The 16,638-nt window shown below is 44.7% G+C and overlaps 2 protein-coding genes across 2 annotated transcripts; one reads left to right on the top strand and one right to left on the bottom strand.

The window, feature by feature from the left end:
• Nucleotides 1-6,036: 6,036 nt before the first annotated feature.
• On the top strand, nt 6,037-6,797 carry LOC117587705 (transmembrane emp24 domain-containing protein 2). The gene has a single exon (XM_034278608.1). The coding sequence runs from the start codon at nt 6,131-6,133 to the stop codon at nt 6,743-6,745; it is 615 nt and encodes a 204-aa protein (XP_034134499.1). The 5' UTR covers nt 6,037-6,130; the 3' UTR covers nt 6,746-6,797.
• Nucleotides 6,798-13,313: 6,516 nt separating this feature from the next.
• On the bottom strand, nt 13,314-14,362 carry LOC117580733 (serine/threonine-protein phosphatase alpha-2 isoform). Its single transcript, XM_034267407.1, has one exon. The coding sequence runs from the start codon at nt 14,336-14,338 to the stop codon at nt 13,334-13,336; it is 1,005 nt and encodes a 334-aa protein (XP_034123298.1). The 5' UTR covers nt 14,339-14,362; the 3' UTR covers nt 13,314-13,333.
• Between the last annotated feature and the right edge of the window lie 2,276 nt (nt 14,363-16,638).

Raw genomic sequence — 16,638 nt, 5'->3', positions numbered from 1 at the left:
GGATGTTAAATCAACATGTAAGCATTTAATGCGCCGCTCCAAAGCTGAAAAAGCGTAAAATTCCCCAAATGACCATAAATTTCTGTGTTTGGCATCGCAATTGTTGTTGCTGCCGGTTTGCTCTTCTCCCTATCCTCCGCTAACCCCGCTGTTGTTCCTGCAGCCAGTGGAGAGAAATGGAGAAAACTTCAACAAGCACTTGTAAAAATAAATGGCATTTTGGGTTATGTGCAATAATAAAATGGAAATTGTGCAAAAATATTGTCGCCGTTGCCCAAAAAATGTTGAACTACCACTGGGCCCGATGCAGGTCGCAGGGGCCACGTAGAAGTTGGAGGGTGAAATGTGCCTGGCCACATGGGGGGTTGGGGGGATGTGGGAAAAACTCAGAACTATATAATGGCCGATGATGTACGTCCTTGTTGGGTTAGAAACTGTGTTGACAGTGAATCTTTCGAGAAATCGTTTGGAAAAATATGAATGTGTTTGCTCTTGGGGGGGGGGGGGCAAAGGGTTGCGAGGAGTGGCACTCGATAAAACAAAGCTTCGAATGAGCTACACACACGCTTTACAAATGATTTGCAGCAACAATTGCAAATGGTTTGAAAAAGATGAATTGCTTAGTGAAAAATGAAATAAAGTTGCTGCACACGAAGTATGCATTATCGATTATTTATCAATAAATGTTTGAGCAGGAGATAAATGGAACTGTCAAATATTATAAGATTCGAATACCTCAGCTGCCTGGGGCAGACAGACAGTGTCTGAGAGTGTTTTAGATCAAATTTAAAGCCAAAGATAGCGGTTTGCTTGTCTTAAAGTGAAACTAAAAATGAAGCAGTAGATTGTTCAACTCATTTTCAGCTCTTAAATGCAATCAGCCACAGCTGCAACAGACAGACAGAGAGATAGACGTACCCAACTGTACCTGAAGCTGTCAGTCAAGTCAAACTGTTTGCTTTTGCTTTGGGCACCGTTGCTGTGTTGTAGGGGGGAAGCCACTCCAAACAGGCAACATATTTGACACGTCGCTGATTTAAGCAAAGTTTCTAATGTCACGCCCTGGCTCCTACCTCTACCCTTTTCCAGCCGCTGGCTACAACCCCTTTCTCAAGTGGTTGGGGCTTGTCAAATTCCACATGCAAATGACTTGCTTATCAAATAAAGTTTTTTTGGGGGGGGGGTTCGGTCTGAGAGCCTCAGACCCACGAACATTGTGTGTGAAGTGGAACAACTGTGCGTATGCGCAATTTTCACATTGTTTCAATATTACGCACACATGGAAGGGGTGCGAGAAAAAAGGGGTGCCCGGATCCCGGTACGGCTCTTTCTGTAGGTGTTTTCGGTGCTCGCTGTTCGGTTTTTGGTTTCGGTTTTTCGCCTCTGGCTTTTCCAAGTATGCACAAGTAATGTGAGAAAATTAAATTTTTGCGTACCGCCCGCAAAAAGTGTATGTCTGTGCGAGTGCGTCTGTTTCTGTGTATGTGTGTGTGTGTGTGTGTGTGTTGGGCATTTACATTGCCTCTGTCGTCTGCTCCTCTCTCTCTCTCTCTCTCGCTCCACACACCTACCGGTTCTCTAAAGAGGGCGTGAAAAATAGAACTTAATTCAATCTGCATACACTCGTACACCCAGTCCTTTCTCTCCCACATTTGCTGTCTTACTCTCTCTGTGCTGTTTGCTGTTTAAGGGGAATATTTAATTAAATGCCGCTTTTGTGTTTGTTGCCAGTGTTGCCTCTTGCTAATTGAATGCCAGCGTTGTAGCAAATGTGATTATCATTGAATTTGTCATTTGATTTATGCGAAGAATTAGGAGCGTGAAATTAACATAAGGAATGAGTTGGCTCAACATAAAACAGCTTTCTAAATGAGCGATTTTAATTAGAAACTTAAGGTTGATGTGGGAAACACATGGAAGGACACTACTCTTCTCTTTCCTAGTAAACTCATATTAATTCCATTACCCTGACTCTCATAATAATTGAAAATGTCTGGCTGGTGCGCATTTCCACACCATTAACCGCGTCAGGATTCATTTAAGCTCCAATCAATGCCATTCGATATGGAATGTCCATTGAGGGGGCTGGTCGCCAAGTGACAGCCACAAAAGCCGCAGAAATCTTTTTGCTGGTCCAAGCCAAGCGTGAAGCGAAATTGCAAATGTCAAATGCCTGACGCACTAACTTGAGATTTTCTTTGTCTCTAAACTAATTGAGTGCCACATAAACCAACGTCCAATTAGCAATCCGAGAGTATCAAATTATATTCATTCATCTGTGGAGCATTCTCTGGATATATTATAATAAGAAACACAAATATTAAATTAACAAACAAATGTCAAGTGCAAAATTGCCATGCAGATGTGCAGCATACATTAATTTGTGGCACGAAAATATTCTTGGGAATTTTCAATGCTTCAAATTGTGGAAAATTATGCAAAATGCCGTCAGGCATCTCGCTTGCACTCACACTCACACTGTGTGTCTGTCACTGTCTCGCTTTCTCTGTTGTTTTTGCATGCAAATTTGTGGCAGGAAAAGGAGAGGAAATTCTAATGTACATTTCATGGTAACACATAGCAAAAATGTTGGCCAAAACTCTCGAAGCAAGAGAGGACAAGGGAAACGCTTCACTAACTTCAATGCCAGGCCACTTGATGTCTTTCTCTTTCTCATTCTACTATGGCTGTATGGCTATCTCTCTCTCTCTTTTCCCCTCTCTTTCTGCTTGTACCGGAAATACTTGGCATGCCTCATTGAAGCTCGTTAGCTGACTTATTGCCAGAGTCTAGAGAAGGGATTCTTGTTGACAGCCCATGGCGGCACTTTCAATTGAAATAAATCCTCGCACACACATTCTTGTGGAAAAAAGCACGAAATTTGCCAATTTGTTGTCTGGTCCCACTTCTGCCACGCCCATTAGCCCATTGCAGACACACAGAGAAAGAATAGAAGTGGGTGTGGGCTATCATTGATGCCTAAGTGTGGACCAAAGGCATTGTCAATACTTGAGCCTTTTTACAGCTCATTCACAGCCTTGCGGCGCAGTCCTTTGCCTCATTTCTTCTGGCTTTTCTCACTCTTTCTTGCACTCTCTGCCTGCTTCTCTTTCTCAAGTGTTTTTCAAGTGGAGATTAGCACGTTTCCTGTGTGTGTGTGTGTGTGTGTGTGTGTGTGTGTATGTGTGTGCGGTTTGTTTGCCAGGATGCCAGGACACCCCCTTGCCCGCTTATCATCTTATAGCTTCGCTGGCGGAACTGTCTTCCTTCCTGCCTCCATTCCTTTGAGTTGTTTGGCAAATAAACATTTGAGATATGGCTTCATTTTCTCTCTTTAGATGTGCCATAAAACAGTTTTCTGCAGATAACCAAATAATATTCAATTGAAACGGGAACTGAAATCGATGAAAACATTCCTCATCTTGCAACAAAAAGGAAGACTGCGGGACAGGCAAGTAATGATCTCAGAGGCTTCTATGGTGCTTCTTTTTCTGATAAAACCCTCTGCTGGGGACAACTTGTTTGGGTCTATTTATGATAATTGCCACCTACCACCATGTCACTAGCAGGTGGCAGTCCCCATTTGGCTGCAGCTTTGTCACATGTACAAAATTGTTGAGCTAATGCTGAGAGAGAGAGAGAGAGACACACAAAACAAAAAGGAAAGTAAAAAAAAACACCGAAACAAAGTCATTTGCACCTTTAAAAGGGCATTAAAAGTGGACTCGAAAGCAGTGGGGGGAAAAGTAGGCAAAGTAGGGGATTGCGGGCAACAGCGGACTTGAGTGGCAATCAACACGAGCGACACACACACGCACACACATGCGGACATGCAGTCACACAGACACATCCAGAGCTAGGGAGCTGCGTAGCAAACAAATTAGAACACGCACGAATGACCAGGCCACAAAAGCGATTTGATGAAGACGAGGCACACATAGAAATGGAAGAATAAAGAGTGGAAGTAAGCGAGAGACAGACACAGAGAGAGAGAGAGAGAGGGATAGAGGGTGGGTGGGAAGGTAGGCACGTGAGGCAACTACGGCAACAGTTTCTCTCAAGCGGCATAATAATAATTGAGTAGATGCCAGAGCTAAAGTGGTCCGAAAAAGAAACGATAGTTCCAGCAAATGCAAAATATGTGAACGGGAAAGAGCAAGCAAGAAACAAGACGAGAAAACAGCGTAAACGAGAGAGAGAGAGAGAGAGAGAGACAGAGAGAAATACCGGCTCGGCCATTACCAGCAGACAGTCGTCTGCCAGAACTCTGACCGACTGGGCGTATACGCAATTTAAGCCGCTTTAAGCCAGGCCCAGCAGCGGTGGCAATGGAAGCCGTAACGAAATCTGTCCCCTCATCTATTCGGAATGGAATTGTGCTCCCCCACATCTGCCACTAAGCTCCAGCACGCACATGAAAAAAGTCCTTGGGCACGACACAGACCAGCAGAAAAAAAAAGAAAGGAAAAGGCAGCAGGAGGAGGCCAGGCCAACTCGAACTGGCACTTAAGAGCGTCGATGTCATGTCGACACAGAGAAAGGAACAGGCGAAATAAGAGGAGGAGCTGCAGCCTGGGATAATCTGGGTATGGGAACAGGAGCAGGCATCAAGTGTTGGCGGCGCCTAAAGTAACTGAAGTCGGCAAATACCCGCGCGATATCTCTGGATGGCTCTTCTGGCGGGACAAGTGGGATGAGGGAGGACACAGTTTCCCGGCTGACACCGAGCACACACAGCGACATGAAGTTAAGTGGCGTAAAGCGTGTACTTAATCGCTTAAAGCATTAGAATTTGAAATTGAATATCATAAAGGAAACTCGTATATATTCAAAAGTGCGAGGCAGCCAACGAACAAAACGAACAGAGACCACCACACGACCAGAAACCCGAGAAGCTGCTAAAAAAAAGCAGAGAAGAAAAGTGTGAAGAATGAGTAGAGCACACAGCAAATAGTTGTAAAACAGTTGGCCAGAAAGACTGAGTCAGGAAGGAGGAGCTGTTACGGGCGGGACTCAACATTTTTCGAATTTTCAATGGGTTCTGGGTTCTGCCGAATTGGCGGCTCTGAAAATTGTTTAAGGTGCGACATAAACGGCAGAGTGATGCTAGAGACACACACAAACGAGTTTTCAGCGATAAACAAATTTTAAACTTGCTCAAATACCGTATGGAAAGGGGATATAAAGGTTGAATTTTCCTTGTGCAAAGCTTTAATCTGAATTATTTTTCATGCACAGCAAATCGAGTTTTATAAGCGAATTAAATCATAAAATCCTAAACTAGAATTTAAAGTAGTTTACAAAAATAGTTGTATAATTAAATACAATTCCCGTAATTGCATTAACAAAGTTCTGGGGATTCAGGGGATTGAAATTTCGCAACAATTTGTGAACTGGAACAATGTTATTGCAGCTGAAAAAGCTTTCAAATTGGATCCGACATGTAAGTACGTGCGCGTATTTGAATTTGCACTGAATCATAAATTACACAATTGAACTTTTTGCATAACATTTGGCATAACAATTATTTGCTATGAAGCCCATCAAAAAGTTATAAATTGTAATTATTTACAGAAATTGCTATGCTAATGTGTGGGGTGAGTGGGTTGTGAGTGGCAGGGAGACACAAATGAAAATGAATTAAGGGGCGAAAGCAAAATCAGTATCAAAACGTTGGATTCAACCCGCCCCAGAGGGCATTAAAAATGCATGACAAATTTGACAATAGATGGGCCAAGGAATCAATAACATCAAATATGCATTGACGGGAGGCCCCAGCAATGTGCGCTGTATCTATAGATGGGTAAATGAATGAATGAATGAATGAACAATGGGTGGGTAGGAGTGTGGGTGGTCTGTCTAACATTTTGCAATTTGCTTTTATCATCTTAATTTGATTTGTGTGGGGTTTATTTGCAGTGGGAGACAGAGAGCAGCTCGATAATGAAGCGAAACACTGAGTAAATTAGAACAGAAATCAATTATTAATCATAGATCCGAATGGCCAGCTTGCTTGGAAATTACTGTCAGGTTGGGGCAATGCTCCATCAATCATTACTCATTCAAATACAGATAGATAGTGCCAGATACTCTCCCGCAGGCACGAAACTAAATTTAGAACAAATTGAAAATGTTGCCAGCAATCTTGATTTTTTTCGCTTTGCTGTTCGAGTCGGTTCGTGGTTTCATCATCACCGTGGATGCCCACGAGGATATTTGTTTCCATGAACATGTGTTGGTGAGCGAGCGCATTACCATCTCCTTTGAGGTGATGGAGGGCGGCTTCAAGGACATTGGTGTGTCGATCAAGGGTCCCGAAAACGAGCTGCTGCACCACTCCACTCGCGAGTCCGTGGGCAGCTTCACCTTCAGCGCCAGCAAGATGGGTGTCTACACGCTCTGCTTCGACAATCAACTCTCCACATTGACCCCCAAAGTGCTTATGTTCCAGTTCCATGTGATTCGGGGCCTGGCCTACTACACGGACCCCCAGCGACGCGGCGACGATGTCCTCGAGCAGGCCGTTGTCCAGCTGATGCTCAACGAGTTGTCCGCCAAGATGACGGCCGTCAAGCAGGAGCAGGAGTACATGCATGTCCGCTATCGCGGCCACCTGGATGTCAGCGACAGTGTCCATTTCCGCATTGTTTCCTGGTCGATTTTCGGACCATCGCTCCTGCTAATCATGACCATTCTCGAGGTGTACTATCTGAAGCGCTTCTTTGAGGTGCGCCGCGTGGTCTAATGTGTGAATGTTAATAAATTAAATTGGGAAGTTGCTTCGCATTGCGCATCAACATTGTGCTGTGTCTTTTTGGGGTCGCGTCTCTATCCGACACTCTTGGTATTTCCCATTATTTTCGCTCCCTCCACCAATTTGTTGCATATTTCACGCTTCACAAACCGTAAAATGTTTGTGCCGAGAGGTGGAGTGGCAGCCACAGTGGGCGCTCAAGTATCCATAAAGTTCACTTCACCTCCATAGAGAACCCTCCATGGAGCAGCCACCACATTGGATTAGCACAAATTTATGACGGCTATCCGCACACATGGACAGCCAAAGGAAAATGGCAGGAGAAACTTATCATATTCATTCACAAGTTGTTCCCTTCCCCTGCCCTTATCCCTGGCAAAGAGATGGAGATACTGCGACTCCTAGGGAAACTGCGACTGGTGCTGCGAAATGGAAAACAATGCCAAACTTTTTGCCTCTTATTTACGACAATGTCGCGTCAAGCTCTTTGTATTTGTTTCTGTTTTTGTTGTTTGGTTTCTTCTTTATTCTGCTTTTTCTATATACTCGTACTATGTGAGGTGCCCCTCCATAAAGTAGCCAGTTTTTTCGACTTTTTGCGTTGGCTGTTGCATAATAAAACGAAGCATGTTGTGTGTGGCAGCTCTCAAGACGCGGCAGCTGGAAGCTGGCAGTGAGGAGTGAATAAAGGACACCCGACTAGGTCCAATATTGTTCCCCAGCGTCGAATGAAAGCAAAAGTTCACGGACTTTGCGACTGCGGAAAGAGAGAGCGTTTGCCAGAAGAGATAGGAATACGGTAAAGGAGAGTGTGGACAGGAGGTTGCTGGCCAAGTATCACAACAGCCAATTGAGCAGCGCGTAAATAAAAGGAGCAACGAGAGTCTGGTTCAAGAGGGAAAGTAATTCGCTGACGGATGATTCCAATTGATTTAAAGCTACGTAACACAGAGCTTTCCATTGAGATGGAAGTAGTTGTGTAAATAATCAATAACTAATAATCGAGAATTTCTGTTCCAATAAGCATGAACTACTCCCCCATCTACTCAATATTCCAATCATCTCTGTCCCATCAAATCTCTCTCCATCATTACGAGGTGAGTGGATGGCAGAGGCATAACCTCATGGCACTCGGGCTTCAATTATGTTTTGCGTCCTTCAGAGCTGTTCACTTAATTGCATCACTTGCAGGGTCCCAGCAGTGCTTCGGGGCAGACCAGCCTCGTTGTGCTCATAAACAACGCCCCAACCAATGAGAGGATTGAGTTGCACGTTGCCCGATGCTCTGAAATGTCACTCCCTTCCACTCCACTCCTTGTGCTCCTCTTCATGGCAATTCAATTTTCTATTATGTCTGACAGAGTTTAAAGCAGTGTAATGTTAATAAAGGACTCGTACTGCCAGCAGTGCCTGCCGACATTGCCGCCATGGCATCCATTCAAGATGTATCCGCAGCAGCTATGCCAACTCTGGCAACGTTACGTATACGCAATGTGGCGTGCCTTTTGTCCTGCCTACGAGTATTTACCCACAACACTGCAAACAGAGGCAGCTGTACATATGAGAGAGGGGTGCACTGGGTGCTATGGTTATAGCCATGTTATTTGACATTTATTTGCCATTTCCCTCCGACCCATCGAACCACAATGGCAGCGAAGCGTAGGAGAGAATGGTGTAGTGGCGGCAGGGCAGCACTTACCTCGCTTCTGTGGTGTCTGCATGGAGGAGGGAGACGGCGTGGCATGTGCCCCAACCACGAGATGCAGGAGGAGCAGCATCACCACCAACACCAGGGACACCAGCCGCATCAACAGGCCGCAGCTGGCTGGAGCTCCTTCAGCTGGCGCTCCTTTGTTCTGGCCCATCATCGGCCGCCCGGCGACTCCACTTGATCCTTGACTTTGGTTTGAGTTTGGGTTTCGGTTTGGGTTTTGGCCTCTGCTCTGATTCCCCAATCCGTTTCGAGATGCGCTTTGCCTTGGTACAATTCCCTTCGTTTCACACTTCACTTGCACTGTTTCTCTTTTGCCACGCTCTCTCTCTCTCTCTCTCTCTCTCTTTCTATCTGTGGTTCTCTTTTTATATCGCCTTTTATTTGCTAATTTCACACAAGCACTTTTTATTGAATGAATATTATAATGGAATTTTAAATGTTTGTGGAAATATTTGCACGCTTTTGCTTTTGTCTCCGCTTAATATCTGCAAATAGTTTGATTTTAATTTGAAATTCCTCATAAATTTTTTTTTGCTTATTTATTAGACAATATTTGATATTCATTAAAAAGCAATTTTCCCCCTAATTGATTCTCATAATTAATTCGGGTCAAAGACAAGCAATCCAAAACATTTCGATGCCATAATGCAATCAGATCTTTGTTTGGGTAATGCTCCACGAGGCCGAGGCATCATTACTCATGTGGCGTTCGAGTTCCTCGGGGAACTGAAAAATGATTGTAAATCCCCCCCGGAGCGGTGCCGCCAGCCGCCAGCCGCAATCATTCTTCATTAGATGAAGGGGCCAACGTGTCAAGGACTTTTCGAGGACGACCACAAACATTTCGCAGTTTCTCCTCCGGTTTTCTCTTTCTATTTATTTGATTTTTTTTTTGTTTGATATATATCAAAAATTCACAGTTGCATTTCCATGGAAATTGGCCAAAGCAAAAGCGGAGAATGCAAAGCAAAAACATTTTTAGTGGCCTGAAAAGGAAAGGAGAACACGGGCGGGCGTCGCTCGGTGGAGCTTGAAAAATTGCTGCAATTAGTGTTGCCTGGAGGTCGACCAAATAACGAGCCAAAAAGGACACGGACCCTGCACCCAACACCCAGGACTCGCAGCCACTACCATTCCATTCCAAGGGCCAACCTGGCGACGTGAGTCAGCCAAAAAAATATGTGACAGAAATATTTTGGTTAGGAATTTGGTGTTTTCTTCTGGTTTGCCTTGAAATATTTTTAAAGTGTGAGATTTTGTTGGGTAAAATATAAAAGCTGGACTGAGGGACCACTTTTAAGATGTAAATTGTTGGGTCTATCCGTTAAAGCACATAATGGTTTATCTTGTACATAAATTCCCCACTATGAATTCATGTCTTTATTCGTATTTGGATGTGCTCTTATCGAAATGAATTTATGAAAGAAATGGTCCATTATTTGTAGGTTAATTGCGGTGTGTATTAAATCGTTTGACGCATGTCTTTTTGTTTTCAGGAAGAATATTTATGTTTTTATAGACCGCTGAAGAAGAGTTGAATTTTTGGTGAACACCCCAAGCTTTTCGAGCATTTTCTGTGACCCGTTTGCGGGTTCCAGCTGGCTGAATATTTCAATGGATAGCCCAGTTTTTATTTCACCTCTAGGCGCATTGAATTATTTATGCAAAAGTTCGAACGGTTGTGGCACGGAAGCGGTACGGAGGCGGGGACCAACAAAAACAGCGAGCAACGGACAACGTGAGGTAATAAAAATCAAAATCGGGCCAACTTCAGGACCGTGGCATGTGGCATATGAGAAATATTTGCAACAGTCACAAAGAAAAACACTGTGGGGGGCGAGAAACAAAAGCTAGCACAAAAAAAAACAAAAGGGAAAAGCGAGAGTCCTGACGGCCATTGACGGATGTGGCACGCGTCTCTCCTTTGATTTTTATTGTATTTTTCGAGGATTTTTCATTAGCAGCCGCAGACGCACTCGAGGACACATTTAATATTTAATCTTAACGAAGGACATCAAATATAATTACACAATTTGCTTTCAGCGCAGAATACACGAACGATACGCGACTCGCCGACTGTTTCCGTCGATGTCTGCAGACGAACTGAATGTGGCGTGTGGCAGTCCTGATAAGAGGAATCCCTAACGTTGGATATACACGTCTCTGCACGCACACCTATGCCACACAACACGACGACAGGACAACCTTCAGCTTCGGTTTGCTACGTCGAACTGATCCACGACACCCACGAAGCGCAACGAGAGGCAGCGAGGCGCCACGAAAGCGGTTCTCGGCTGTTGAATGAAAGTGAAGTTTGTTTGCAGAGCGAAACGGTTAATTCAGAGAGAGAGAGAGAGAGAGAGAGCGTGAAAGCTCTGCGTGAAAGACACTCTCTTTTATGTCTCTGCCATCATCTGATTTTTGTTTACGCTTTAACAGCTGTTTCCGTAGCTTAGACGCGCCATTTAGCACATAGCACGTGGCTGATGTTTTGATTTTGCATTATATAAGGCAGAAATACAGCCTGAAAGCGAGTGAAAGGAGGAACACATTCAGATGGGAATGGTAGCCCAGATACCTGGTTCCTTTGATTGCACAGAAAGATTTATAAATATTTCTCATCTAAAGATGCGCCTTAGCTTCTATCTGTATTGGCCCCAAAGCAATGCTCGGCGTGGACAGCTGGGGACGACCTTTGCATGCCAATTAGACTGGGGATCTCAGCGGACATGCCGGAACGAGCGCCCAAACCACCACCCACCCACCAGTTATCGTTAAGTATTATGGTAACGTTGGAACTTTAAGATGGCGCGCTACACGACCTGGACATTTACACCCTGTAGTCTGGGTCTTCAAGAGTGTACTTTGTTTGTGGTACAAGATGTCACGGATACCTTTTACTGGGAGACATACTTATGGGTTTGATCAATCGACAGACCAACCATCGCTAAGACCATTTGCCTTCCATTTTAGCCTCAACTCAAGATGGGTTCTAAATCATTAATCATTGTCTTTTAGTGGTCAATAAATAAACGATTTTAGTGGGTATCTTATAGTCGGTATAAGTTGATTAAAATATCCCACTTGTATTTTTTTATCGCTTTGCCTTTTGGGCAGCTCTCAGCTATCAGCAATGCTTTCAGCTGCAGATTGTCCTGGCGTTCTCTTTATTTTCTCATTTCCTGGTCGAAGGCGCTTGAGCTGGAGCTAGAGCTGTCTTCAAGGAAATACTGTGCGCAGGTGTCAGGAACAGAGGTGAAGCCACTAAAAGAGCACAAACAAACACACACAGACTCTCGCATGGGATGCCGTTTTTTCTTTTGCTTAATTTTCGTTTTTATGTTTTGACACCGTTTGGTAAAAGTTTTCTTCCCCCAGTCCTGCCACTGCCTCGGACACTTACAAGTTTCTCGCTTGTTGCCGTTCACATTTTTATACATCATCTGTCCGGAGCAACCATCTCCGTGTTGGCCCTGCCCCTCCTCACACCTGTACTGTCTGTAAGTGCCATCATATCATTTCGTTGCTTCTTACATTTTTATTTAATTTTTCCCTTTTCTTTCAGGGTATTTGTTCCGAAATGCCAGCATAAAGTTTTTGTTACCCATAAAGACAAGTGCCTGGCTTTCGTTTTATTTTTTTGTTGTATTTTATTGGACCTATAATCGTAAGAGTGGAACCTGGCAAGTGTGAAGAACGAGGGGAAAAAGGTAGGATTTGGTTCAATATTTAATCAATATCCCTGAAATTTATTTGTGGCACTGTCAACCTTTGTGTGGGAGGGGATTTCTTTACCCTGAAGCATAAATTACCCTCGAAATTGATTTAAATGACATAAAATTGCTCCGTAAAAAAGAGTACAAATCAATTACATACTCCGAATGGCCAGAGGCTGCAATAATAATAATAAGCACCACAGCCAGCCGCCAACCCCTAGACGTAATTTATGGAGCAAATGTAAAAATCACGTACACACAATAAATATTTATATAGACACAAGGTATTTGTCAATGCCTAGTTTGGAGTAGGGTGTATATTGTTTTTGGACTACTGTTCATATAATTGACTGAATACTCCTTGAGAGCTGTTCTCACATAATGGTGGGCTTCTTCTTGTCGTCCCGTGTACACCATTTCCACCTTTCTTGTTTGTTTTTCTGCATGTGTACGATACATAATAGTTGCAGGCACACAACATCCCGCCCTTTCCCGCCTGTTTTGCTCAGATTATTCTCTTTGCTCCTCCGCCTCCTGCGCGTTATGCTTTGCGAAAATATGAAGGAAAACCTTTTGTTTATGCTTGCACACATGGATGTATAAATTACGTTGCTTCGGGTTTTATTGTAAACAAAATGAGTTCCTTGTGCACCCCACGGCACGCGCCTCAGCCGCATTTAAATATTTGCACATGGAATTATTTTCCCTGCGAAAATTGTGGCCAGGCAGACGTTTTACAAAGTCAAACAAAAGTTACCACCGTCTGTTGCCACACCTCTGCCAATCCTCCCCCACCCCCAAGTTACGGCCCACCTGGCATGCTGTTCAGCTCTTGTCCCTCCCCACCTCGTTTGTGGCTCCAATTATAGCACCTTACTCCTGCCCCTGGCTGGCTCTACTTATGTAGCTCGTCGCCCCCTTGGCATTGGGCATTTTAATTAAATTTTAATTAGGATTTATTACTTAATCATAGCTGGGAAACGCTTTCTCGTCTGACCCCCAAATGTCCTTCGATTGAACCATAATTGCAGGCAATTAAATTGGCTGAAAGACGAGAAACCGGCAGCCGTAGCCCACGAAAACTCTCCTTTCAAATAAATCCCTAAATGTGTCCATATTTATTGGTAAATAGAAAAATCCCAAATAATCTTAAGAGTCCCGCCCCACTGGCAGTGCTCGGGAGCTTTCGACTTTCTTTCTTTTCATTGCAATCAAAGGTAGCGGATTCTCTGGTCGAATGATCGTGAAGTGACAGAGCAAATCGTAGTTCACAACCAGAACGGCAGCGCAGTTGTCGTAGACGTTGCAATAATTGGGAGCCGAGAAGATGGTCACCAGCTGGCGATTGGCAAAGAACTCATAGCCATCCGCAACGACCTGATGGGCTCGGGCAATCAGGTTGAAGTTGTTCTGCCTCAGGAAGCGTTCCACAATAGATCGGCCAAAGGTGACACTAACGCCTCGCTCGTTCCAGCCCCAACCCTCGGTGTTGGGGTCCGGATCGGCCCAGAGCAGGTCGCAGAGCAGACCGGCACTGGGCACACCAGTGGGTCGTTTCAGCCGCCGAATGTCGTCGAGGGTATGAAGATCTGGACTGAGGCCCCCATGCACGCAGAAGATCTTGTCCTGCACAATGGCGGACACCGGCATGCAGGTGTAGCAGTCGACAAACGAGCGCCACAACATGACGCTGTATCGCGTCCTGCACTCATCGAAGAAGCCGTAGACATGGTTGAGCTCCGCCGACTCGTGGTTGCCCCGCAGCATGAAGAAGTTTTCCGGGTATCGCAGCTTGTAGGCCAGCAGCAAGGCGAGCGTCTTGACTGAATGCTGGCCCCGGTCCACATAGTCCCCGAGAAACAGGTAGTTCGAGCTGGGCGGAAAGCCACACTTCTTGAACATCCTCACCAGGTCCTTGAACTGCCCGTGTATGTCCCCGCAAATATTCACCGGCGCATTCAGCTCCAGCAGCATGGGCTGTGACAGAAACACTTCTCGGGCCGACGAGGATATGTTCGTTAGCTCTTTCTCAGTTAGCTCATTGGCACGCGGATTTCCGCCGTCCGACAACAGCTTCTCAATGATCGTATCCAGATAGCTCATGCTCTGGCGACGGAAAAAATCCTTCCCGCCACGAGCTGAGCGAGGGGACATGGCTTAGATTTTTTATTTGAAACTTTTCTAACAATTTTGACATTTTTTGTAGATTTCAAATGATTCGCTTTGATTTATTTTCCTTTGGCTGCTTTTAAAGACTTCGAAGAATGGCAGAAAGGAATGTCTTGAGATTCAATTTGATGGATTTTAAGTGTTTAACTTGGCTCCATTTCACTCCATTTGCTTCTGCACTTTAGTGATTTTTTTAATCCTCTAACTCTTATATTCCCACTAGCCCGAAGCACCACTGCACACTACCCTTGAGCATTTCAATTATCAGACACTTGGCATATATTTACCAGCAAAAAAAAGGGGAAAAAACAACATTCAAAAGCGCCGCAAAGTCGCTTGTTTACTCGCTGCTGACCCATGGACAGAGCGCTGACATGAACCTTCATAATGGACCAGACCACTCCACCCCAACCCCCTTTGAACCACTCTCCGCGGTGGTCGCAGCTGCATTTTGGCTGCTGGTAATCCCGATTCGTCGAGCTGCCTGCACTTGTAATGCGGCTTAAAAAATAGGTACAGCTGGAGGGAGATGGAGAGAGGAGCTGCTGGCCTTTACATGTTCCCCACATAGCCCCTTTTTGGCGTGCATTTTGAATACAGTTTTGAATCAGTGTCCCGACACTTTTTATTTCTGGTTATATTTTTTTGTTGTTCCAACTTCTTGTGGCACTTCACTCCCCACTCTCTGCACCACTCTCGCTCTTTCGTGGCGCTGTGTTCTATGCGATTTGTGTACTTCCGGATTTAGTGGCTCTCGGGACTCGAAACTCGGACCCATGTGTGCTTTCCACTCTGCCACACGAACTGGCAACTGGCAACTGGCAACTTTGATGATCTGCCTGCCAGCCTTCGTTCTCACTCAGCATGTATTTAATTGCATGCGGCGCTCAAATAGGATTTCTCCATTGTTATTCGTGTCGGTTTTAATGCGAGCGAACCCAGAGAGCCCCGCCAATGTCCAGTTAGTTTGCACCTTTTTTTCCTTGTGCGCTTTTCGCACATTCGGAATCTATTTTAATGGCGGTTTAATTCAATGCCGTTGCGGATCGCTAATGCGCCGGGAAATGGGAACTTTGTTCGGAATGGAATGCAGTGGGTGCTGTGGGGAAACTGTAATTAAATTGTGGCCAAAGTGGGATTATCCCATTCTCCATTGCATGCTCGAATTTTCATCTGTTTATCTCTATTTTTGGAGCAGTAAATTTTGCATTTTATCAGTGGGGCAGACCTTTGACTGGTTTACCTTTGACTGAACAACTGAACAAACTAAGAACGATGGCGGTGTTATAATCCTCAAATAGCTGGCTAACAATTGAATTATAGAGATTTATTGAACACCCAAATCTAATCCACTTTTATGATCCACTCCCAGTGCAATCTACAAAGCCCCCTGGAGAAAGGTAAACCTGCTCTAAACTCTAATTGGAAAACATTTTTGCTGTCCATCTGCCCCTTGTAGTTCGAATCGAACTCTTTAATCGCGAAGTCGGAATGCCAAACAGCTTTCATCTGTCTCTCACTCCCGCACTCTCGCTCGAAATCTGAAGCAGCTGAAGGCGCTTGGCTTATTTCCGTTTTCCGTTGGCTGCCATATTTTTGAACACTCTCTTCCGCTGCCTCGCTGTCCCTCCCAACTCTCACTCTCTCTCTCACAATTTTTTACCTCAGCAATGCAATTTTCGATTCAAAAGCAGAATAAAGAAAATCCAACAAAATGCAGCAGCATTCGCGCTTTGAAAGTGCAAAAGTCGACAATGGGAGAGCGGGCGGTGTGAGCCATAGGAAGGTTATGAGGTTAGGTCAGTGGCGAAAACAGCAAAGCTGCTTTCCTGCTGCTATTGGTGCTTTTGTTGCTGCTTCTGCTCTGACTTTCCCATTGTGTCGCCGGAAATATTCAATTTTCAATTTTCATTTCGCTGGCCAGCAAAAATTGGCAAGCGAAAACAAAAGACGTCAGGGGCAGGAACAGGGACAGAAATGTGGCGGTAGAGCTGAAGGAATATCCACTAAGCACATCGTGTGGCTAGAGAGGGGAAAAGAACAAAGCGGAGATTGAATGAGTGAAATCAATTCAATTATTACAATTTTGCCTTCCACTCTCCTGATGTATTGTTCGGGAATTATGTTGCACTTGCTATCGTGCTATGCCAGAAGGTGCCAGAAGAATCTGCTGTCGGCCCAAACTTAATCTTAATGAAATTTGCAACCCGCAGACTTCACAGAAATGTATTTGTCATGATCTTGTGTGAGCCTTTGTGTCGCTGGGCGTCACAGACTGCAAAACT

Source organism: Drosophila guanche, unplaced genomic scaffold, assembly GCF_900245975.1.
Source record: "Drosophila guanche unplaced genomic scaffold, DGUA_6, whole genome shotgun sequence".
NCBI lineage: Eukaryota > Metazoa > Arthropoda > Insecta > Diptera > Drosophilidae > Drosophila > Drosophila guanche.
This window is presented reverse-complemented; position numbering and strand designations above follow the sequence as displayed.

Bases quoted from the DNA above. Each gene is read 5' to 3' on its own strand.
- LOC117580733 (XM_034267407.1), bottom strand. From the start codon at position 14,338: ATGTCCCCTCGCTCAGCTCGTGGCGGGAAGGATTTTTTCCGTCGCCAG.
- LOC117587705 (XM_034278608.1), top strand. From the start codon at position 6,131: ATGTTGCCAGCAATCTTGATTTTTTTCGCTTTGCTGTTCGAGTCGGTT.